This window comes from Balaenoptera physalus (genome assembly GCF_965194825.1).
Source record: "Balaenoptera physalus genome assembly, chromosome: 15".
NCBI classification, from domain to species: Eukaryota; Metazoa; Chordata; class Mammalia; order Artiodactyla; family Balaenopteridae; genus Balaenoptera; species Balaenoptera physalus.
In genome coordinates this window covers 76,331,558-76,354,879 of record NC_138894.1, presented here as the reverse complement: position 1 = coordinate 76,354,879, position 23,322 = coordinate 76,331,558, and the positions used below count along the sequence as shown (strand labels likewise).

The 23,322-nt window shown below is 44.5% G+C and overlaps 1 protein-coding gene across 4 annotated transcripts in view; it reads right to left on the bottom strand.

The window, feature by feature from the left end:
- Positions 1-118: 118 nt before the first annotated feature.
- Positions 119-23,322, bottom strand: part of RBKS (ribokinase) — an 84,812-nt gene continuing 61,608 nt past the window's right edge. Inside the window, exons 8-9 of one of the 4 annotated variants that reach the window (XM_082427977.1) lie at positions 12,484-12,558; positions 5,753-10,477 (exon numbers count right to left, since the gene is read on the bottom strand). In XM_082427977.1, the coding sequence (XP_082284103.1) occupies positions 10,421-10,477; positions 12,484-12,558 (132 nt within the window). In that variant the 3' untranslated portion in view covers positions 5,753-10,420. The other 3 variants (XM_082427978.1, XM_082427976.1, XM_082427979.1) reach the window with 3 other exon arrangements.

Sequence of the window (23,322 nt, the reverse complement as noted above, 5' to 3'; positions counted from 1 at the left end):
AGTGGTGTTTTCCCCCACTATTTGAAATTTTAAAAACTACATTCCTAAAAAATAACCATTGTTTCATATAAGAAAAGAAAATTTTCCATAGTGAGATTTGTGCAGGAGTTTCCAGTCTGCTCTTTCTTGTACTTCACAGAAAAGGCAGTCACAGTCCAGAGTGATCTTGAAAGAACACCCGTGCAGTAGCAGAGATGGCAGCGGTGAGCAGGAATGGCAAGAAGGGAGCCAGCTGTAACACAGAAGAAACCAAGAGAACTGCTATTTTTGCTTTGTGCTTATATAATTAGAAAAATGCCATTGGTCCATATTCTCAAACTCACGTCTCCAAAGTAGTATCTAGGATTTTCTGGGACAGCTTTGGACTGCTTTAACTCCTAGATTTTTTTTTTTTTAAGTAAGAGGCGCTATAGTGTATTTCCATAAAGCTAATGGCTAGGGCTTCTGGGGCAGTGGTACCACACAGCTAATCAGCTTGGAAATCCCTATCAGATAAGGACTCCTGCTCTACCCAGATCTGTACACTTTGCCACTCAAGCTATTGTTTACTACAGATTTTCAAAATTGCCCATTTTCTCCTTTACTTGTCAAATTTCTGGTTGAAGGTAAGGATCAGCTCACGTTTTGAGCTCTGCTGGTACGTATCCGACTGCATTTATAGGGGAGAAGGATAGAGTGTTCACCATGACCACAAGCATTAAGAAACCAATGTTGTTCCAAAATAACAGGTGTTCTTCCCTGTGGCCCAATCTGTCTCCTGAGGAAATGTGAGCGCAGCTCTCTGGAAATGAAATTAGACAGTTGTTGAATCTTAGAGGCTTGTGGCATTATAGTCAATCAGCTATTTTTCTGGCATCTTTTGTTAAAGCTCTAATTCAAAGCAATACTAGGTGAGATCTTGGCTGTTTTTAGATGGAAACTACATTGTGGTCTTGGGTTACAAGAAAAATCCTTCACCTGATCCTACCTAAGCCCAGTGTAAAGGGTCTGTGACATGCATGAATCACCTTTTTTTCAAAAAACTTAGAATCTGGCTTAGCAAATGACTTGTCTATTCAGCACATGGGCTGAAAGCAGCCCACAGGTGGTATTTACAATTTAAAAAAATCAGTTGCTGATACTTAAATGTTGAAAGATTTCAATAAACATCCAAACTTCTGGCTTCCCTTGCAAAACCAGAAGCTTTGACAACACTAAAGGCAAAGCTGATTGTCAGCCGCCCCTCTAAGGAACTGCTTGAGTGGCCCAATTCATATGCCTCCTTCCCTTATTTAACATTCTCTGCTCTGACTCTAGACACCGTTGTATGCAACCTCTGCTCTACGGTGTACATTATAGTATCATGATGTGTTGGCAGTAGAGTTTGCTGGTTCCTGAATAGTAGTATTGTTTGTACAAGTCTTCGTTGTGGAATCCTTAATTCTGTCTAGTTGACTTCTGCATGAAAAGCAAAGAAATCATCATTATAAAGAAATGAATGAAGGCTTGAGGATGACTTAGTAAATGAATATAGTATTTGCAAAGAAAGGAGAAGATGACATAGTAAGTTGCTAGTTAAGAGTGGCCATCCCCAAGTACACTTTATTTCCAGGTATATTTATTTTGGAGTTAATAGCAATCAAAACAGATCAAGGGGCAGGTCTTTTTTGTACGGATAAGATGACTGTGTTCCTATAGCCTGGACACTGACTGCTGCGATGAAATTGGATCTCTTGAGCATTTCTTCCAAGGGCAGATTAGGGTAGTAAGCCAGGTAGAAGGCCAGCGCTCCCACAAAACTGTCACCAGCGCCCTGTAATTAAAAGCACAGTTGTAGAGATAAGCATGTAGCCATCTGTTGCCCAAACTGTATTTTCAAAATATTTAAGTACACTTTTTATTTTAAAATAGTTTTAGATGTACAGAAAAGGTACAAGGATAGTAGAGAATTTCCATATACCCCACATCTAGTTCTGTAAACATCTTACATTATTATGGTACATTTGTCACCACTAACGAAATAATAGCATTATCGTATTAACTTAACTACATACTTTATTCGGATTTCACTAGTTTTGCTTAATGTGTTTTTTCTGTTCCAAGATCTCATCCAGGATACCTGGATTACATTTAGTTGTCGTATCTCCTTCGACTGCTGTAGGCTCTGACAGTTTCTTAGACATTTTGTTTTTGATGACCTTGATAGTTTTGAGGACTGGTTGAGTATTTTGTAGAATGTACCTCAGTTGGGATTTGTCTGTTTTTCTCATGATTAAACTGTGTTTACGGTTTTGGGGAGGAAGACCACAAAGGTGAAGTGTCATTCTCATCATGTCGTATCAAGGGTACATACTGTCAACATGACTTATCACTGATGATGTTAATCTTGAGCACTTGGCTAAGGTAGTCTTTGCCAGGTTTCACCATTGTAAAGTTACTTTCTCTTTTTATACTTGCTCTTTGGAAGCAAATCACAGTATAGTCCACACTTGAGGGGTGGGGAGTTATGCTCTACCTCCCTGAGGGTGGAGTGTCTCCATAAATTATTTGGAATTCTTCTCTATGGGAGATTTGTTTCTTCTCCCTCATTTATTTATTCAGCTGCTCATTTATATCAGTATGAACTCAGGGATATTTATTTTATTCCTTAGGCTATAATCCAGCACTACATTATTTATTTTGTTGCTCAGATTGTTCCAGCTTTGGCAGTTGGGAGTTCTTTCAGTTGGTACTTGTGTCCCTATGACATACTTCCATCATTTTATTTTTTGAGCACTTTCTTGTTTTCTGACATTATAAGATGCTCCAGGCTCATCTTGTATATTCTCTGCCCTAGCCCTAGAATTAGCTGTTTCTCCATTAAAAATTCATGCAGAACGTGGTGAGAGCCATTCAGATGTTATTTTCAAACTAAATGTAGGGTCATATAAGGCTTAGTTCCATTTCCCCTGAATCTCCAAAGGCCCAAGTTGGTGAAGGCCATATAGGGACCCATGGAAATAGAAAATACCAAAGAAAGTCTGTTGACCTCTGCCTTCAGGTAGGGCAGTACCTAGTCATGTGTTCATCCAACAAATGTATTTAAAATAAATATGATGATACAATTTCACTTGAAAAATCATTCTGGTATTTAACAGCTTTCAGGGTCATTTTCCAGTTTTTCCCAGTTTGTTACTTCCTTAGTCCCAAGAGCTTTCATAACAAATATTGAGGCTATACCTTGGTATGCACGATTGTTTCAGTTGCAGTTTAAGTATTTACTAAGCTGTGTGCCTAGCACAGTGATGGGTACTTGAAAAAGAATAAAATCAATTGTGGATTAAATGCTAAATAGTGTGGCAGAGTTTATAAATACTGTTGAATTTTAAGGAAGGGTTGAAGAAAGCCTGCCTAAGGGGAATCCTTATGAAATGAGACAGATTTATAGAGAGAAGGAAGGCCTCAAAGAACAAAGATATAGGAAGAGGAAGGAACAGAGTGAGCTCATGAGACAGTGAATGGCTTTAAGGAGAATGACATTTCCCCTTGTTTACACAGATAAGCAGTCAATATTCAACTTGCCAAGGAGTCATAGTAACTCAGGTGTGAATTCAACACTTTCCTTCCTCCCATAAATGTTTTCTGAGTACCTAAAATATGTCAAGCTCTATGCTAGGTGCCTTGCAATTGTTTATTAAGTGTTTCCTGAGGGAAACAATGGAGAAAGAAAGAGACAGACAGACATGCTCTCCCTCAGTTCACAACACAGCAATGTGACAAGAGAAAGGTCTGAAACCAGAGAAATTATGAGCTGGGTGGAGGGTGTATTACGAAAACATGGAAAATACTACAGTATATGAAGAGTTATGGCAAACTCTAAGATTTCAAGTCTTGATTCCTCCTTACATCATACACAAAATTAAATTGCAGGTAGGTTAAAGGCTTGAATGTAAAAAATAAAACAGGGGGCTTCCCTGGTGGCGCAGTGGTTGAGAATCTGCCTGCCAATGCAGGGGACACGGTTTCGAGCCCTGGTCTGGGAAGATCCCACATGCCGCAGAGCAACTGGGCCCGTGAGCCACACCTACTGAGCCTGCGCGTCTGGAGCTTGTGCTCCGCAACAAGAGAGGCCGCGACAGTGAGAGGCCCACGCACCGCGATGAAGAGTGGCCCCCGCTCGCCGCAACTAGAGAAAGCCCTTGCACAGAAACGAAGACCCAACACAGCCAAAAAAAAAAAAAAACAACAACAACAAAACAAAACAGTAACATAGTATGAAAATTTAGATGAATATTTGAATAATTGCAAGCAGGGAAACCACGAGCCAGTCAGTAAACCCAAAAGCCGTAATGAAAAAAAGATTAGATTTTAATTTAAAAAAATTTTAAAATATATGTCCAAAGACACTGTAAATAAAGCCAAATGGACTTCCCTGGTGGTCCAGTGGTTAAGACTCCGTGCTTCTGCTGCAGTGGGTGCGTGTACAAGCCCTGGTTGGGGAACCAATATCCCGCATGCCGCGCTGTGCGGCAAAAAAAAAAAAAGATCCAAGTTAAAAAGCACAAATGTGGTGAAAATTGTTGTTAATACATATGACATATTCCTAATACTCAAAGAACACCTTCAAATTGCTGGAAAAGAGACAAATACAGGATAAAAATGGACAAAGGATATAGGTCTGCAATTTCAGAAAAGGAAATGTAAATGGCCAGTAAACAAACATGAAAAGATACTACGTTATCAGCTGTTAAGTAAAATGCAAATTAAAATAATATTTTTTACCCATCAGATTGATAAAATAGTAAGATTGATAGCAAGAGCAGCAAGATGAAGATGGAGAGGACAATGATACTCTCATATATTGTTGGTAGGAATGTGGAAGAGTAATAACAGTATTTGTTAAAAAATGTGTGTGTCCTTTGATTTAGCAGTCCTGCTTCTGGAAATCTACAGAAGTGAAAACTCCTATAATATTGGGATATGTGCTCAAAGATGCTTATTGCTGCATTGTTTCCAAAGGCAAAACACTGGAAATAATGTGATTTTCTATCAAATAGGAGAATGGATGAATAATCTCGTACATTTGTATTACGGAAAAATATGCAGATATTAATACGAAAAGGTTAGCAATACATGCACATACCTGGAGAAATGTCCTTTAGTTAAGCCAAAAAAGATTTCAGCATCATGATGGACAGGAGGTTGCGGGGGTGGGGGGGTAATGGAAGAGAGAGGAAAGAGAACACCTGTGTCTATGAGTATGTGTGTATTTTTTTTAAGAATACAGAGAAAAATGAAGGATTTGTATCAAATTGTTTTTTTAATTAGTTTATTTGGCTGCGTCGGGTCTTAGTTGCGGCACGCAGCCTCCTCGTTGCGGTGCGCGGGCTTCTCTCTAGTTGTGGCGTGTGGGTTTTCTCTTCTCTACCTGTGGCGCATGAGCTCCAGGGCCCGTGGGCTCTGTAGTTGTGGTGCACGGGTTCCAGAGCGCGTGGGCCCCGTAGTTTGCGGCACGCAGGCTCTCTCGTTGAGGCGCGCGAGCTCAGTAGTTGTGTCACGCGGGCTTAGTCGCCCCGCGGCATGTGTGATCTTAGTTCCCTGACCAGGGATCAAACCCGCGTCCCCTGCATTGTAAGGCGGATTCTTTACCACTGGACCACCAGGGAAGTCCCGAGAAGTTTTTAACAAAGGAAATTTTACTAAAGAAGTTAAAAAAAGAATCAGGATCGGTCACGGTGTGAATTTGCAAATGGGCCAATTTCAGCCTCTGAATGATTTCCCTCTTTTTCTTAGTTAAGTGGACATCTACTACAAGTCGGGGTGAACTGAATTGAGAGAACCTCTTGCCTGCATTTGGAGATACCCCATCTCATTGAGGCAATTTCCTTTGCAACTAAGGACTAGGCAGTGACACCCTCCTGAAAGTCCAGGGGACTGGGAGGAACATTTTCTGGCTGTGACAGTGGTTGCAGAAAAACTGAATTCTGGGATGTTAGTGGCGGCGTTGTGATGGTGTCCAGTGCCCCATGTCAGTAACACAGCTGGTCGATTTGTTTTCAACCAAGAACCTTGATTGAGGCAATCCTGTGTATTAAACTCCTCTGAGAGGCCAGAAATCTTGTCTAGTTCTTTCCTATCTGATGACTCCCCAGAGTTATACAGTCCTTAAAAGTAGTATATGCTCAATTAATGACTGCTGATGGGCCAACTCTCAGCTGCCCCAGTCTCCCCCTTCTCACCGGAAGTGAGATGGTGGGGGTAGGGGTGGTGGTCCACATGCTTCTTCACAAAGAGGGCAGCAGTCTGGCCTCATTCCCCAAACACAAGGAAGTAGGGAGACTCCTGGGGCCATCAGCTCAAAGATGTGAAGGCCAGTGAATACTATTTTAAAAGTCACATTACATCCAACAGTGGAAAAGCTCTTTGAAATTTAAGAGTGAAAAGGTAGAAAAGTACTACTTAACTTTCACCAAAGAGTGTAAGGGAAAGAAAGGGAGTGATATATTCATTTGCATTTCTCTTAGGCATTTAAAACATTGTACTGATGATTGTGTGTACAGGCCTACAGTCTGGGACAACCTGAAAACTCTCTGAGGGCAGAGACCATATATCTCTGTCCCCTGTGTCTCTTCCACTGCCTCACCCAGTGCTTTGAGTTGGCCTGACTCATGGTCCTAGTTCCATCGTGTTTTTCTCTTCCAGTGATCTCTTCCAAGGGGGCCAGATGTCCCTTTCTGAACTACATGTGACTTTCTTTTGTGTCAGTGAAAATGGAGGTTAGGTTGCCACAGCCCAGAGTTACTTGATAGTCTCATTGTTGAATCTATTTATACCACAGGGCTTTCAAGTGCCAATAAATTACTCGGCTGTTGATTCACATCTTCAGTATAACTATTTTTATACACTGGTTATAATTTTTTTTTAATGGAAAGTGCTTTAAAAGTAGAAGCTGTATTGTATCACTGTGATTTTCCTGTAAGTAAAGTACTTTCCAATCAATCATTCTTGGAATAATGGAATAGTTCTCATTGATACAACATGATGGCTTTAACCTTTTACTGAAAATTATTTTTGTGCCAAAAGGGGTGATGGCATAATTCATCTTTCTTCAATAAAAATACCCACGTGGCTACTATTCACTGCCTTCTCACAATAATTGCCTCTTAAGGAAGAGCCGCTCTTAGAGAATGGATGTAGCATTCTGAAATTCCTGCTCTCCTGAGGGCCTGCACACTCCTGGGTCCTGAGGGGTTCTGGCCTGTGGGACCCGGGAGGCAGATGCAGGAACAGTGAAGTGGAAGGAGCAAAACACACCCTATGGAATACCTGAGCCCCCTGGCGGGGGCCTGGGGGAGGGCGAGGCACTCTGCAGGGCTGGTGGCGTGGGGATGACACTCATCAGCAGCTGGTGAGAGGACCCCAAGGGGAGACCCTGAGAGGTGGATGCTCCTAAGGACAGCACCTAGAGCTGGGCTGTGGGGCTGCGGGGAGGCAGTGTGGCCCTGGGGAGGCTGGCTGCTCATTTCCCGTCTCCTCCCTTTCCGACCATCCTCTCTGTGCAGCTGCCCGCACTCCCTGTTCCCTCCCGCTGCCCCTTGCCTGCCTGAGCCCTTGACCGTGACCCCGGTCTGCTCTCTCACTGAACTTAGCAGCTCACGTCCCGGTCTCTCAGGGGTCTGCTCCCTGACGGCAGAGGGGCGCACAGTGATAAACCTCTTGGAGCCGGCAGGCAATGCCTGCAAATGGCTGCAGCTGCCACCCCAGCAGAGCACGCCTACATGCTGCGCCAAGCCCAGGTGGTCCGCAAGGGCTCTTCTGCCTGAGGTTCTGCTCAGAGCCCTCCTCTCTGCTGGGCACTGCGCAGGTCATCGCCTTTGTTTCCTAAGAACCCTGTGGAGGTGGGCGTAGCTGGGGCTGCAGTGTCTGGTCATACAAGGTGGCTCTGCACGAGGGTGCCCCGGTGATGGGGTGACTGTGGGTCTGCAGGCCGTGCTCAGCTCCCCAAGCTGCGCCTATTCAGAGAGGCGCCTTCTAATTTGCACAATGTGCCATGGAGGCTGGCAGCAAGCCTGGGGGATCCTTATTTTAAAACTGAGGAAACTAGGATTTAAGGAGGTTAAGTAACTCGCCCAAGGTAAGAATAAAGGTGGTAAATGGCAGTCAAGATTGTACCAAGGACATCTGTGTGGAAATCTAGCAATAGAGCAGGTGGAGAAGCTATTTTGGGAGAGAGATTGGGCTTCTGGCTACTGCTCAATTTTTCCTATTTCCCCATGGGAGGGGCTTATGTTTTCTATAGCGATGAAGAATTACAGGGATGAGAGTGAAGACCGTGAATCTTTAATGATGTCCCTCTGTATGGGATCCCGTTTCCCACTGCGTGCTTGGGGCAGGAGCAGAGAAGAGAATGGGAACCAGAGTTGCCCTGGGCACGTGTGGGGGAAGAGGGAAGGTACAAAGGGAGTAAAGATTTCAGGAAAGAATAACCAGATGGGGCTTCCCTGGTGGCGCAGTGGGTAAGAATCCGCCTGCCAATGCAGGGGACACGGGTTCGAGCCCTGGTCCGGGTAGATCCCACATGCCGCGGAGCAACTAAGCCCGTGTGCCACAACTACTGAGCCTGCCCTCTAGAGCCCGCGAGCCACAACTACTGAGCCCGTGAGCCACAGCTACTGAGCCCACATGCCTAGAGCCCGTGCACCGCAAAACGAAGAGCAGCCTCTGCTCGCAGCAACTAGAGAAAGCCCGCGTGCAGCAAAGACCCAACACAGCCAAAAATAAAAAAATAAATAAATAAATTTATAAAAAAAAAGAATAACCAGATGAATAACTGGAGAGTCTAACCCGGGTAAAGAAGGAAGAGAGGTCAGGAGGGGGTCAACAGGCCAGAAGAAAATGGAGGGAACTAAGGAAAGTGAGAACACAAGTGTAGGAGAAGAGGTGAGAGAGCTGGTTGTGGTCAGAGTGGGATGTGAGGTTTATTCCCACAGAACTGAAGCAGTGCCAGGTAGTAACCATTTCCTGGGAGTCGTCATGGGAATGGGAGGCTGGAGTGGAGGTGAAGAGTCCCTGGAGGTGAGGGCATCTAGGAACTGTGAGTCTTGGTGATGGTTCATCCTCATGGTACTGAAGTCGTCCTATGATGGTAGCATTGGGGGGGAGGTGTGGAGAGAGAAATGGTGATGTAGATGCCAGGCTTAGATAAACAGAGAATGACCAGGAAAGGAGGTTGAGCCTTTATAAGTGAATTGTATGAGCCACGAAGATGCAGGAATCTCTTCAGGGGGGTAGAGGAGGGATGGCTGGAAGCTGCAAGAATGTGCTTTGGGATCAGGAGCCGCTTTCACCTATAAGGGCTGTATGGGGAGGTAAGGATGTAGAAGAGCTTACTTATGAGGAACAGGACAACCATAAGGTTTAGAGGGGAGACAGGCACAGAGCAGTAAGGCACCCTCCTGGGTCCCTGTGTCTCTCTGACCCTCCTTCTTTGTCTCTGCCATGGTCTCTCTTCCTTCTCCCCCACCATCCATATTGGTATTTCCTCAGGTTCTGTCCTTCACCCACTGCCCTTCTCATTTCCCCTAATTTCCTGGGTGTGTCAAATACTGTGCTGTTATGGTTTTGACTGCTATGAATATGAGGCGTCCTAAGTCATTATCTTTAGCCCACACTCTCCTCTATCTTGGGATTCGTGTATCTTAACTACCTGTGAGTCAGCTCGACCAGCTGCAGGTCTCTTGCAGGCAGTTCTAACTCAACATACCCGAATTGAACTCATAACTGGCTGAACCTGGGCCTCTTCTTATCTTTTCAGTTTGTGGCAACCCTACCCTGAAAATCTGGGGGATCTTCTGGATAATCACCAGTTGCCAAGTTTAAATTCTAAATATTTTGCTAATCTGTCCTCTCATTTCATCCCTACCCCATTGCCCTACTTCATGCTCACATCACCTCTAAAGGACCACGTTAACTTCCTAACTAGTCTCTCTGTCTCCAGTCTGGCCCCTTCCACTCCATCCTCCATACTGCTGTAAATCAGGCCACCTTACTTCCATGCCCAAAGCCCTTTGATCATTTCTCATCTTTCTTAGGATAACATTTTAGCTCCTTAGCATGGCACACGAGGCGCTCCCGCCCACCTACCCAGTTTCATCTCTTACTTTTTCCTACTCACGCATGTAACCACAGGTCTTCATTCATTGAGATATCTCCCCTTGAACTCATTCTTAGACTAACTCCTACTCCTCTCCTAAGACTCAACTCAGTTATTAACTTAGTCATCATATATTTGCTGACTGGCACCATATTCAAAGCACTGTGTTTTCCCTGATCCCACGAGTCTGGATTAGGTACCGTCCTAGATGCCCCTGCTCTCCTCTGTGATCTTCATCACGTCCACGCCCTCAGACTAGTGCAAGGCCAGGCTCGCCGCTGAAATACATGCTGACTGAATCAAGGACCATCAGGAGGCTGGGTGTTGAGTGATTAGGTGAGAAGCACACGGTGTCCCAAGAATGCCCTGTAGGAGGGATGATAATGAGACAGACTTATGAAAGTCCTAGTTTGCCAAATTCCAGTTGATAGAAAAGTGGGTGAATTGTAAGGCATGATGGGTATTAATTGTGGCTGGGGGAAAAAAAAAAACAACAAACGCCATGTGGTGAAAATCCCCAAGGTAAGAACTTGTCAGGCGCCTACAACAGAAACCCAGATGATCTTGCAAGAGTGATGTCATCATGAGGCTTCATTTGCTAGGAATCCGTACCCACGCTGGATGATTCATCACCCAAACTGCCAAGGGACCCTAACAGTTAAAGTCCTTGCATTCCTCCCTGATTTGTTAACACATTCCATCTGACAAGTAGATACCACTTTCCTTTCTTTTCAAAACCTCTCCCTACACAAAGCTGTTCAAAGCCTACACTGTGGACCTGAATTCCTCAGCCAGGCTCGTGGTTTTAGAGGCCAGGGAAAAGGCAAATGGGATGAAATATGACTAAATCCCAAGTCAATGTGCTATTTCTTCTTCATAAAAAAGAATATTGCAAGGGGCTCAGGAAAGGGACAGGATCAGTGTAAACCCACCAGGCTCCCTGCAACCTTCCACCCCCGTGCAGGCAGGGCCGCTGAGGTGGCGCTGAGGTGGCTTTGCCCTCAGGCTAACTTGGTGGCAATTTCTGCTTTGCTCCTGCTTCCAAGTTCTAAGAATGGGGCTTCTGCCTCTTTCCTGTTTGCAGGAGGTTGAGGCATGAACATCTGGTGGGGCCTGGGAGAGGAAAAGTCATTCTTTGTCCTTAAAGGGCTAATCATGGACGGGCAGGAGACATGGATATTGGGGAAGAAACACTGAGGGAACACACACCTGGAATTGAATCCCACCTTCTTCCCTTTTAACTGTGTCATCTTTTGAGAATGGTAAACTACAGTGAAGCCCCTCTGTACACAGCTGGGAAAAATGTTTTTCTCAAGTGGGAACATGTTTTCTCCCCTGGGACAATGCAGTAAGTGGTGTGGAGTTAAACGGGCCTGACTTTAAGCCCTGATTTCACCACTTAGGCAAGTGACTCAGCCTCTTGTGTGACCTCTCTTGTGACTATTTATCTGTAATATGGGAACCTACCTCATAGGAGGTAAATACTGAATTGGATAATGTATGTGAAAAGGCCTAGCACAGTGCCTGGAGCAGAGCAGGTGTTCAACAAAGGTGGGGGAGACTCGATGGTACCATCTTAGAGGCCCCTTAACTTGCTAACGTTTTTGGAAAATAAAAGCCCATGATCTAAGTCAGCGGGTTCTAAGGCACAAAGAGGGTCATGATCCTGCGGCTCCCAGGGCCAAGGGGTTTATGCTGTGCCTGGCTTCATGTTCCCAGCTCCAAGGAGAAGAGGGCGTTAGGAATGCTCTCAGTCTGGAAAGGCAGAGGAGGTAGAAGCATGTCCTGTAGCTCTTAATTACAAGGAGCCAGGTTTCAGAGAGTTCTAGCAGTGGCCATCTGTATGTGCTGGGGTTTCTGAAACCCATTTCACTGTGAGGGCAGGGGAGGTACTTTCTGAGAACTTCAAAGAGTTTGTGAGCAGGATATTAAAGAAATGTGAAGTGAAGAGTATAAAGGTCAGTGCAAGACTGGGGAACCTGATAAATCTCACGCTTTCATTTGGGTGAAGGAACAGAGGGAGAACAGTGAGTGAGGGTTTGGGGAGAGGCCTAGAGCTGGGAAGGGCTGCAGGACAGCATGGGAAGGAAGTGACCTGCTGGCGGGGAAAGCTATGCACCTCTACCTGTGCTGCTGCTTTGGTGGAGGACCCTGCTTTCCATCACAGTCAGCCAACCACTGGGCAGAGGGCTCCTGCCAGGGAGCGGAGGTGGTGGCAGAGCCCGGAGGATGGCAGGCAGGCTGAACAGATGGGGCGGGGACAAGGTGACTGGAGAGGACACTCCTCTAGCCATGCTGGAACCCGAAGTCAGGGCTTCTCGTGGTTAGTGATGGGCATGGGCCACCCTCTCCACCTTCTCCGTGTGACTGACCTCACCACTCTCTCCAAGTGTGAGCAGACCCTTCATTCCATCCAGGGCATGCATTCTCGGGGGTGAAAATTCATTCTTGTGTGTGGGGGACGACCACAGTATGTAAACAGACAGACAGACAGACAGACAGACACACACACACACACAGAATATGAATGAATATCTGTGGTATTAAAATTTCATGGAAGAAGAGGACAATTAGGAAAAAAATCTCTTAAAAGGCTCCTTGAGGTGGGTGAGTGGGTGGTGATAAATGAAAGAAAGGTGTTTGAGAAACACCAAAGTAGGGCCTCTTGCCGCAAAGAACTGCCAGTGGCCCAGTCAGGGTCTCCCGGTGCATTAAGAAGCCCTAACCAGCAGCCTCCAAATTACAAGGCTCGCTAGGCAGGTGTTGGTAGCTCCCTGCTTTCTTTCCACTGAGCCAGAAATTCCTACATCTCCCAGCCAGTTCCCTTCCTGTTTACTTCAATCTACAGTCTCCATGGCCACCAGTGAGCCGTAGGCAAGCCCCAAGCCCTGGAGCCAGGACTTCAACCAGGAGATTAGAGCTAGCGTGGCCTGGCGTATCTTGCCGAGGCAGGAAAGGGCAAAGGTTCTCTCCTGGGCAGACAAAACTGAGTAGTCCGTCTGATAAACATACCATGAGATACAATGCTGCTTATACAAGAGCCCCATTTCACAGCTTGAATCTGAATATTTCTATCTTCTCTTATCAGCGCATATTCACATCATAAGGATGAGATCATATCCTTTCCAACTTCAACCTTCCAGCCTTCCCTAACCAGATCAGTTTAGGGCAACACGATGGACAGTGAGAATCCAGTTTTCTTATCATTATTGTGTAAGTGCTGCTGATTTTTATTCTAAATAAATCTGTAGGGAACATAGACTACTCATTATGTCATAAATGTCCATGACTTTGGCTTCAACTATTAGCCACCTTAATTTATTACATTTAAATTTCAATTATTTGGCTGAGATAGTCTGCTTTTAAAATACTCTGACTAAAAGAAAGCAAATATTTTCTGCCTTAATATATTTCAAATGATCACTATTTCGTATCGATCCGAAACCACATGTAGCAAAGTTTTGATGTGATTTTTATTTGTCTTTTAAACAGGCATAATGTTTTCCTTGGCTCTACAATTTATTAGCAATTTGACTTTTTAAAAAAACAGCTTGATTGAGATATAATTCATATGCCAAATAATCCGCCCATTTAAAGTATACAGTTCAGTGTTCTTTAGTATATTCACAGGGTTGAGCAACCATCACCACAGTCTAACTTTAGGAAATTTCATCCCCCCTAAAAGAAACCTCGGACCCATTAACGGTTACTCCTCATTCCTCCCCACTCCCCCCAGGCCTAGGAACCACTAATCTACTTTCTGTCTCTACAGATTTGTTAACTAGGCACACATTTTGAGCAAAATAATTTCCTATTCTAATTCCATAATTAACCAACAGCTTATTTTCCCATAATTAACCAATAATTTAATCATAATTAACCAATTAGATTCTTATTGAGTCTCTTGATTTTAGCTGCCACTTTGTGTGAAAAGTGAAGTTGATGTTGGCCTCGTGGGAACTGTTTTCTGTGTTACTAAAACTGCATTCCCAATAAGCACTAAGGCAACAGATTTAGCTTCCTTCCTGCCCAGATATGTTCACTCAACAGTCTGTAAAGCTTTAAAGTTAAGTTACAAATGCACCAGGAGCTTGGTGTTTTAAGAATTCCTATGGTGAAGTTGTTAGTAAAGCCTAACCTCTGAGGGAAAATCCACCCACATTCTTCTCAAGCACAGACACATTAACTGGTCTGGCTTAAAATCTCAGTTTCTATAGATTTGGTTTGCTCGAGGGATTTTGTTTTTGGGCCTCTCTGCAATGACTAGTATATGGCAATGAACACTCGCTTCCTTGCTGAAGGTCATGACTCCCTTGCACAGGGCTGAAATGGGTGGTTTCAGTACAGACCTTTTCACTGCTAGTGTGTGACAAGTTCTGGGCATGAGAGTACAGTGCCCACATACACAGTCCATCCTTACTCACCATCACTAAGCTTTCCATAGAAAATAGCATGTCTCAAAATGAATACATCTTCCTAGCCCCTTGTAGCCACCAGTCAGGCAATGGTTTTCCTCTCTTAGCACCAAATAAATTGGTGGGCTGAAATGGCAGAATCTTAGACACATCCACCAAGGTGATGAATCGGTCATTATATAGACAAAAAGGTGGATCTGGCCAAAGGAATGATAAATACAGGCCTTTCTCCAACTCTCTGCCCTGACATAATGCTCAGACTACCAGAATCCTGTCTGCAGAATGACACGACTTTCACTTTTCACTTTTTTTAGTACTTTCTGGTTTACAGAGCATATTTGTAGATGTGACTCACTTTGAATCTCATTACAATTCTGTGAGGTAGGTAAGGGTGGGTCTTTCATTTTCCAGATGAGAAACCAAGTGTAAGAACTTGCTCAAGGTCAAATGACTAGGTGGCAGAACCGGGATGTCTCAGGAAGGCCAGTCTCTCTTAAAGCAGTCCCCCGGAGAGGCCATACATGTACTACAACTTTGCTCAAAAACTTTTGGAAACTTGTTCTTTGGAATGCCTTAAAAATCAGTAGCACATCTTTGAATATCCTCAATGAAGGCAATATTTCATCTTCTAAGTCAGTGGTTCTCAAACTAGATTGTGCCTCAGAATTGTCTGGAGGGCTTGTTAAATGCACATTGCTGGGCTCCACCCCCAAAGTTTCTGATCCATTAAATCTGGGGTGGGGCCCAGGATTTGTGTTTCTAAAGAGTTCCCAGGTGATCTTGATGTTACTGGTCCCTGGCCACACTTTGAGAACCACTATCCTAAGAAATTTATTTCTGGAAAGAGTGAATCATTTAAAACCATCTAGTGATTAAGGTGGGGGGATCAAGCTAGGAAATTCCACCAGTGGCCAAAACAATGGGTGACTATCAAGAACAACACTGGCTCTGGGGGAAATCTGAATAAAGAGCTCCAAAAAGGTTCTGAATAATGGCAGTTGATCAGACTAATCCCTTTGGATGCGTGCTCAAGAATGCTTCTCCTGAGTGTTTAGGAACACCTTGTGCAGTCGTACATGTCTGAGATGTTCATTATCAACCTTTTGTTTTCCAGCTTTAGAAAAACAAAAGAAACCATGTAGGTGACATCCACATTACAGAGAAACAATATTAAGGAAGGATTAATAGCTATTTACAGCAGCTGAACTAGTCAGACTGGTAGAGTGGGGTTCTTTCTATGCTGCAAACGTGATGGGTGTGGAAGATGAGGGGAAAATTTTGACTCTTCCTACCCTGACTTTTCTGTTGAGATTAGAATGGAAAAAGTGAAGAGATCTAATTTTGGATGCCAAAGATAAACATGCAACATTTTATGGGGAAAAAAATTCTAGCAGAAAAGAAAAATGAACTACATTAGGTACTTAAGCTGGGAGTCAATCCTTCATGTCACAGTAGGGAAAAAAGAGGTGGAGAACTGCCTAAATATTGGTTCTAATTTTATTTTCAATTCTACATTACATTAAACTCTCCGTGTACTCCTTTAATTTACAGCAACTGCTGACACAAATTGGTGTGCCTTCTCTTCTTTGACATCAGTATTTCTCTTGAATTATGCATTTCCATCTGGAATGAGGTTTATGGGGCCAAAGCCTTCTTTCATTTAGATGGATGAAAACAGAGAGGGATCAATGGGGAGTCGAGTGCAAAGTCAAAGTAAGGTTGGGAGATATATGTTCAAGGCAGCATATTACTGCCCCAAAAGATTGTAAGGGGTATTAAAAAATGACTCTGGTCTTCCAATTTTCAACATATTGATTAAAATTCAACTACTAAAGAACAAGAAAAACTCTACCAACCTTCATCCCAGAACTGCTAGATTTTTTATTTATTGGTACCCTACTAGTATTTAATAACAATTTGCAAGAGTACAGTGATCATAATAACTGCATCACCTTGATTTGATCTAAAATTGAATCAAAGGCAAAAGAAGTTGCCAGCCTGATGCCACGTTTCACCTATCCCAGCCTCACCACCTGAACGTACATGGTTGAGGTGTTCTACCTCAGAGCTTAGCACCATGAACTGGTCTGGTTCCATTATTGGTGACAAACTCCTGGTCTAAGTCAGCCAGTGGTCCATACTGACAGGTCATTTGCTGGCTCCATCTGGGGCCCAACTCAGCGTCTCAGAGTCCATTCTCAGCTTCTGGTTTTTGATGGGTTCTGGGTTGGCCAGTCACACCAGTATTGAAATGGACATTCTGGTGAAGCTGTTTTGAGCTAGTTTTATCCTATAAGCAATCCTCAGCTATTTCTGAAAACCCTCCATTTTTAATCTTTACCCATCACCCACTCCATCCCAAGAGTGGGAATTGGGAGTAAAGTGAAAGTCTTTGCTCTATACATTGCTTGATAGTTTAGAAAAGAGAATTTTATGTTTTAGTGATAATAATTTCATGTGAAAAATGTTCCTGAGTCAATATGGCCTCATGAAAGCAGCTCGATCATGTTCTCTGGCTGAAAACGGCTATGCCCAGTAGCTATGTCATGATGTCACTTCCTCTCCAGCAGAGCCCTAGTTTGACAGTGGCCGGCCAGCCTGAAGAACCTGTGAGGGTCTATTGTCAACCTGGGGTTCGGCCCTGCTCTAGCAACCTGGGAGTGGGTGGGCCAGGAGCCCAGGAGCCCAGCGGGCTGCCTCGGTGCCTCTTCAGGGGCAGGGCCGGCATGCGCACAGCAGGCTAGCCACACAGAATGGCCTGTGGAGACGTAAGACTGGTTAAAAACCCCATTCTGCCCAAAATGTCTGTGGTGTATTAATTTATTCTATAATTTAAAGAATTCCATTATTAATGAAAGGGAAGTAGAATCCTGAGTATGAGCTAAAACTGGAATAAAAAAGGCCCATTCTTCAGGCACTATTAATGGAAGCTTTGTATATAAATAACTTTATATATTGGTGAATAAATGGCACTTAAAACTAAAATGTCTGTTAGTGATTCACTGGGTTCTAAAGACTGCCCTTGCCTTCTGTGGTCAGCGATCTTTTTTCTTTGTGACTCCACTATTCTAGACAGAAAACAGTTAATCCAATATGATTTAGTATCTCACAAAAGATTCCACTAAAACATTTTCTGCCAAATGTTCATCTTCTAACAGCTGCTTTTTTATTTCAGTGAGAGGTACTTGAAATAAAATCATTGTTCTCTGTGAAAACTGCATGCTAAATAATACAGAGCTACCAGATTATTAAACAGCAAAGGCATCTGATAATATTAGCACCAACCACAGGTCCCACTTCTGCTGATGCACAACATTTTGAGTAATCAGTCATTGCACAATATTATATTTATATCCTTTTTTGCTTGAGCTGTTAGGCCACAAAATCAGCAGGCAGTTGCTGTTATAAAAGGGTTCTCTAGGTTATTTATAATGTTTCTGCTTCCTTACAGTTGCTGCTTCACTCTTGGGTCTTGGGCCAGGTCTACACTGTGAAGACGAAGGAAGGAACTGAGCAATTGTTCCGCTAATCTAACTGCTGAAAGCTGGTGGGGATGATTCACAGCACACTGTGTGTGCCTTGGCTGGAATACCTGGTATTTTTGTCTACACAACCCAAATTCATCACATATTGGCTGATTCGTCACTTCATCAGGGGGAGAGTGTGTAGTTTCGTGAAGGCTCTGTCTCTATCAGGAGTAAGCTGGTGTCTTGGGCACAGGTGGTAGGGCGAGATATCTGAACTAGCGCTATGTTTGAAAAGAGTTTCCTCCAAATGTTATTTACTTTACATGGAGGATGAGTTTCTGCTCCAGATGTTTCTCTGTTGCATGGACCAGTGCCTCCCCCAGATGGTGGCAGGCAGCCCGGCTCGCCTCATAGACGGGCACACAGGAATCATCAGGGTGTTTCATTTCAGTTTCCTTTTCGTAAATTACGCGGGCATCTTCCTGTTCCACCTGCAGAGAATCACTGATGATGTGAACTGTTTCTAATGGGAGTAGGTCTTAGCGCTTAGGTGAGTCAGGGCTCCAAAAAATGCTGAAAACCATGGAGGCTGATAGAATGAGCTATTTGTTTTGACTATGAAATAAGCATCTAACTTAGCCCCCCACCCCCAATTTTTTAAAAAAGGAAATGGACTACCATTATGTCCTCTGAATTCTTTTTTTTTGGTGGGGGGTGGGGTGGGGTGTCTTCTGAATTCTTAAGAATTCTTAAAGCCACTTCTCCACATCCCTGTTGCCATGCTCCTAGTCGAGGCTGCTATGATCTCTCAGATCAATGTAACATTTTTTTTTTTAAACATCTTTATTGGAGTATAATTGCTTTACAATGGTGTTAGTTTCTGCTGTATAACAAAGTGAATTAGCTCTATGTATACATATATCCCCATATCCCCTGCCTCTTACCTCTCCCTCCCACCCGCCCTATCCCACCCCTCTAGGTGGTCACACAGCACCGAGCTGATCTCCCTGTGCTATGTGGCTGCTTCCCACTAGCTATCTGTTTCAATGTAACAGTCTCTGGATGGTTCTTCCTGCCTCCAGTATTATGATCTCCAATTTATTCTTCACACAGCAGCCATGTTAATCTTTTATAAAGCATAGATCTGATCAAATCTATCCCTTGCTTAACCTCTTATCAGTGGCTCCCCACTGCCCGCAGGAGAAAGTGCAAACTCCCAGGAGTGGCAAACGAAGCCCTTCACGACCCATCCCGGTTCCAGCTGTACCTCATCCTTTCCCACTCTTCCTGTACTCTACGCTCTTTCCAATCAGAACTGATTGAAAAGGCACAGACATGACCTGCTGTCTTGCCTCTGGGCCTTTTCATGAGCTCCTGCCTCTGCCTGGGTTACTCTTCACTACGGTGAAGACAGCCCTCCGCTCATCTCCTTCCCTGGCCCTCGAGGCAGGTTCGCTGGGCGCCTCGGGCCAGGCGGACCCCTCAGCTGCACGCCCGCGGCACCTCGGGAGCCTCCCTATCCCGGCACTTCTCATCCTGTGTGGGCTACACACCCTCCTAGACGGAAGCGCTGTGTGGCCAGGGTCTGTCTTATCACAGCAGCGTGGCCCCCCCCCCCCCCCCGCAGAAAATTCCGGTCAAGCGCGAGGAGGTGAGTGCACAGTGGAGTGCTCCTCACCCCTTCTGCCATCATCTTCCACAGGAGTCTTTTCCATTTCTTAAAGAACTGATTTCAGTTCTAGAGGGCACTTTTGCTTCATCAGCCCTGGAACTACGAGAATAAAGTGCCAGGCAGCCCCAGGATCCTGACTATGAAGAAACCCTATTTAGGATTCTCTCTCTAGTAGTTTTTTTTTAAAAATACACTTATACATTTATTTATTTTTGGCTGCATTGGGCCTTTGTTGCAGTGTGCAGGCTTCTCATTGTGGTGGCTTCTCTTGCTGCAGAGCACAGGCTCTTAGGTGCATGGGCGTCAGTAGTTGTGGCATGCGGGCTCAGTAGTTGCGGCACGCGGGCTCAGTAGTTGCAGCTCACGGGCTCTAGAGCACAGGCTCAGTAGTTATGGCGCACGGGCTTAGTTGCTCCACAGCATGTGGGATCTTCCCAGACCAGGGCTCGAACCCGTGTCCCCTGCACTGGCAGGCGGATTCTTAACCATTGCGCCACCAGGGAAGTCCCTCTAGTAATTTTAAAAGATGTAAGATATGGAAAACAGAAGGTCTAAGATATACCTTATAGGGGTTCCAGAAGGAGAGGATGGAGAAAATAGAGGAGAGGCAGTAATAAAAGAGAGAATGGTTGAGGATTTTTCAGAATTGATGAAAAACACAAATACTGAGATTCAAGAGGAACAAAGAGTCATGAGCAGTAAAAATAAGAATAAATTCAGATCTGAATTCACTGCAGTAAAACTGCAGAATGGCAAAGATCAAGAGAAATTCTTACAAAATATTACTATTCTTCTGTCCAAATGTGTTTCTAATTAGATTCCCACGTGCTAAACCTAAAAGTTGAAGTCTCAGTAAAGAGGATTTTCCTAACTGGGAACAGGACAGTCACAGGGAAGTCATCTCGCAAATATAACCATGATCGTTCTTTTCCCAATTTTTGTTTGTTTTGACCAAGGATGGAAAAGGATATACAACTTCCTGTTTTTAGAGAATCTTTCAGGGAAGATGTAATTCACCTAACTTCTGGTCCCAAATCACATAGCTTTTTCAGGGGTTGTCCCATCGTATGGCACCCTCCTGTAGATTTTAAAGGAATGGAAGTAGGAGGAGGAAAGTGGGAGTGACTAGTTAGCCCTTAAAACTCTGTCCCCCTGTAGTACATTTACTCACCCACACATGCACACACGAACACATGGCATTCATGCCACTCATAGATCATTCACATGGAGCACACATTATCCACATTGAAAATACACAAAGTACACACACCACTAACCTAACACACACATACTCGTACTTTCACGCAAAGGGCAGGCAGACGTTCAGCAAGCTATGACCCACACAACTGTTTTCTCACTTCCTTGTCCACTTCTATCAGCAGCAATGGGCACTGAGGGCAACAGGCAAGGCTCTAACTCACGGGGCTCTACACTTTGGCTCCAAACGTTTTTTCACCTCCATATAATTCTAGGCCTACCCAAGAATCATCTTCATGCAATGGAAACCACTTAGGAGACCTACAGTACAGTCCTGGCAGCTCTCCTCCTGAGGACACTATTGCAGCATCCTAGGAAGACGGGCAAGGAGTAGACTACCAGCTCACTGCCATGTCATCACACTGATGTCCAGGACACTGAAGGAGTGGGAAGAAGAGGAGCTTAGGCATAGGAAGCTCAGAAGTCTTAACTGTAGATGGGTAAGCAATCTCCCACAACCTCATACCATCCCTTCATACCATCCCTTCTTACTGGGAGAGGGACTGTTTCCTGTCCCTTCAATTAGGTGCTTTCGAGGCCCACAGAACACTCTAAATCTAGATTTTGCTCTCCTGACTTTTGCTAAGGTTTTCTTTTTTTTTTTTTTTTTTTTTTTGGCTGCGTTGGGTCTTCGTTGCTGCGCGTGGGCTTCCTCTAGTTGCAGCAAGCGGGGGCTACTCTTCATTGCAGTGTGTGGGCTTCTCATTGCAGTGCCTTCTCTTGCCATGGAGCATGGGCTCTAGGCACGTGGGCTTCAGTAGTTGCAGCATGCGGGCTCAGTAGTTGTGGCTCGTGGGCTCTAGAGCGCAGCCTCAGTAGTTGTGGCACACGGACTTAGCTGCTCCGTGGCAAGTGGGATCTTCCCGGACCAGGGCTCGAACCTGAGTCCCCTGCATTGGCAGGCAGATTCTTAACTACTGTGCCACCAGGGAAGTCCCTTGCTAAGGTTTTAACAGTTGTTTTTTCCTCTCCATCCTCCCTCCACCCCCATACCCTCCTTCTCCCCTACCATTGCTCTTCTTTTAGTCTCTGGCCATTATGAGTTCTGAAGCAGGGCCAGGTCCCCTTGGGAGCCCCTAATATGCCCGGCACTAGGCAGATGTACATGCAAGTCCAGTTCTGGCCATGGGACGGTACTTTAGGAAAACGGAAAAAAAACAGTCTTGTATCTGGCCCTGCTTCAGTTCCTCAAAGTGAAGATGACATTTCTGGTAAGCAGTTACAATTAGATTTTTAGAGCCCTGGGTTTTCAAATGATCACAAGCAGATTAAGAAAGATAATTTAAAATGTTTAATTCTGCCTGATTAGCTGGTAATTGAGGTGATCTGCTGATGTGGAAGTAATGTAATAGAGTTAATATGCCCCCTGGCATGACAGATGTCTTGTGCCTTGTCGATCAGTCTCTTTAGCAATTACCTTGTCCTCTGTCCTTTTTTTTCTTTTTTAATAGTCAGTGAACTTCTTTTTGTCATCTTCATCCTTTCTGGCAGCCAGAGTCAGCAGACTTCACACAGACATCATGCCCATTTATTGGTATCATTCCTAAGTTTTAGATGGCTATTTCAGGGCTTCCCTGGTGGCATAGTGGTTAAGAATCCGCCTGCCAATGCAGGGGACACGGGTTCGAGCCCTGGTCCGGGAAGATCCCACATGCCGCGGAGCAACTAAGCCTGTGCACCACAACTACTGAGGCTGCGCTCTAGAGCCCACGAGCCACAACTACTGAGCCTGTGTGCCACAACTACTGAAGCCTGTGCGCCTAGAGCCCGTGCTCTGCAACAAGAGAAGCCACCGCAATGAGAAGCCCACGCACCTCAACAAAGAGTACCCCCGCTCGCCACAACTAGAGAAAGCCCACGTGCAGCAACGAAGACCCAACGCAGCCAAAAAAAAAGAAAAAAGTTGGCTATTTCAGAGCCTCATTTGGATATGGATTTTCTTTATTCTATGATGCCAATTTCGGAGATGTCATTTACCCTCTGTAACTTTTCTTTTCTTTCTTTTTTTTCTGGCCTGGCCTTTCTATGACTCCAGGGAAAACAATCCTAGGATATGTTTTAAAATGGGAAACTGGGTAAAAGTGCCTATGTGACCCTTTGTAATCCAAAACTTCCTCCCCCAATCCTGCTCTGACCCTAGGCAGTCACTGGCTTGCTTCTGTTCATTATAGACAAGTTTGTGTTTCCTAGACTTTTATATAAATGGAACCATGATACACGTACTCCTTATCGTCTGGCTCCTGCTCGGTGTAATTATGTTGAATTCACCTATTTTATTGCTGTATAAATAGTTAATTCATTTTTTTTTTTTTTTTAAAAACATCGTCATTTTTTTTAAATTTTTTTTTTATTTTTATTTTTGGCTGTGTTGGGTCTTCATTTCTGTGCGAGGGCTTTCTC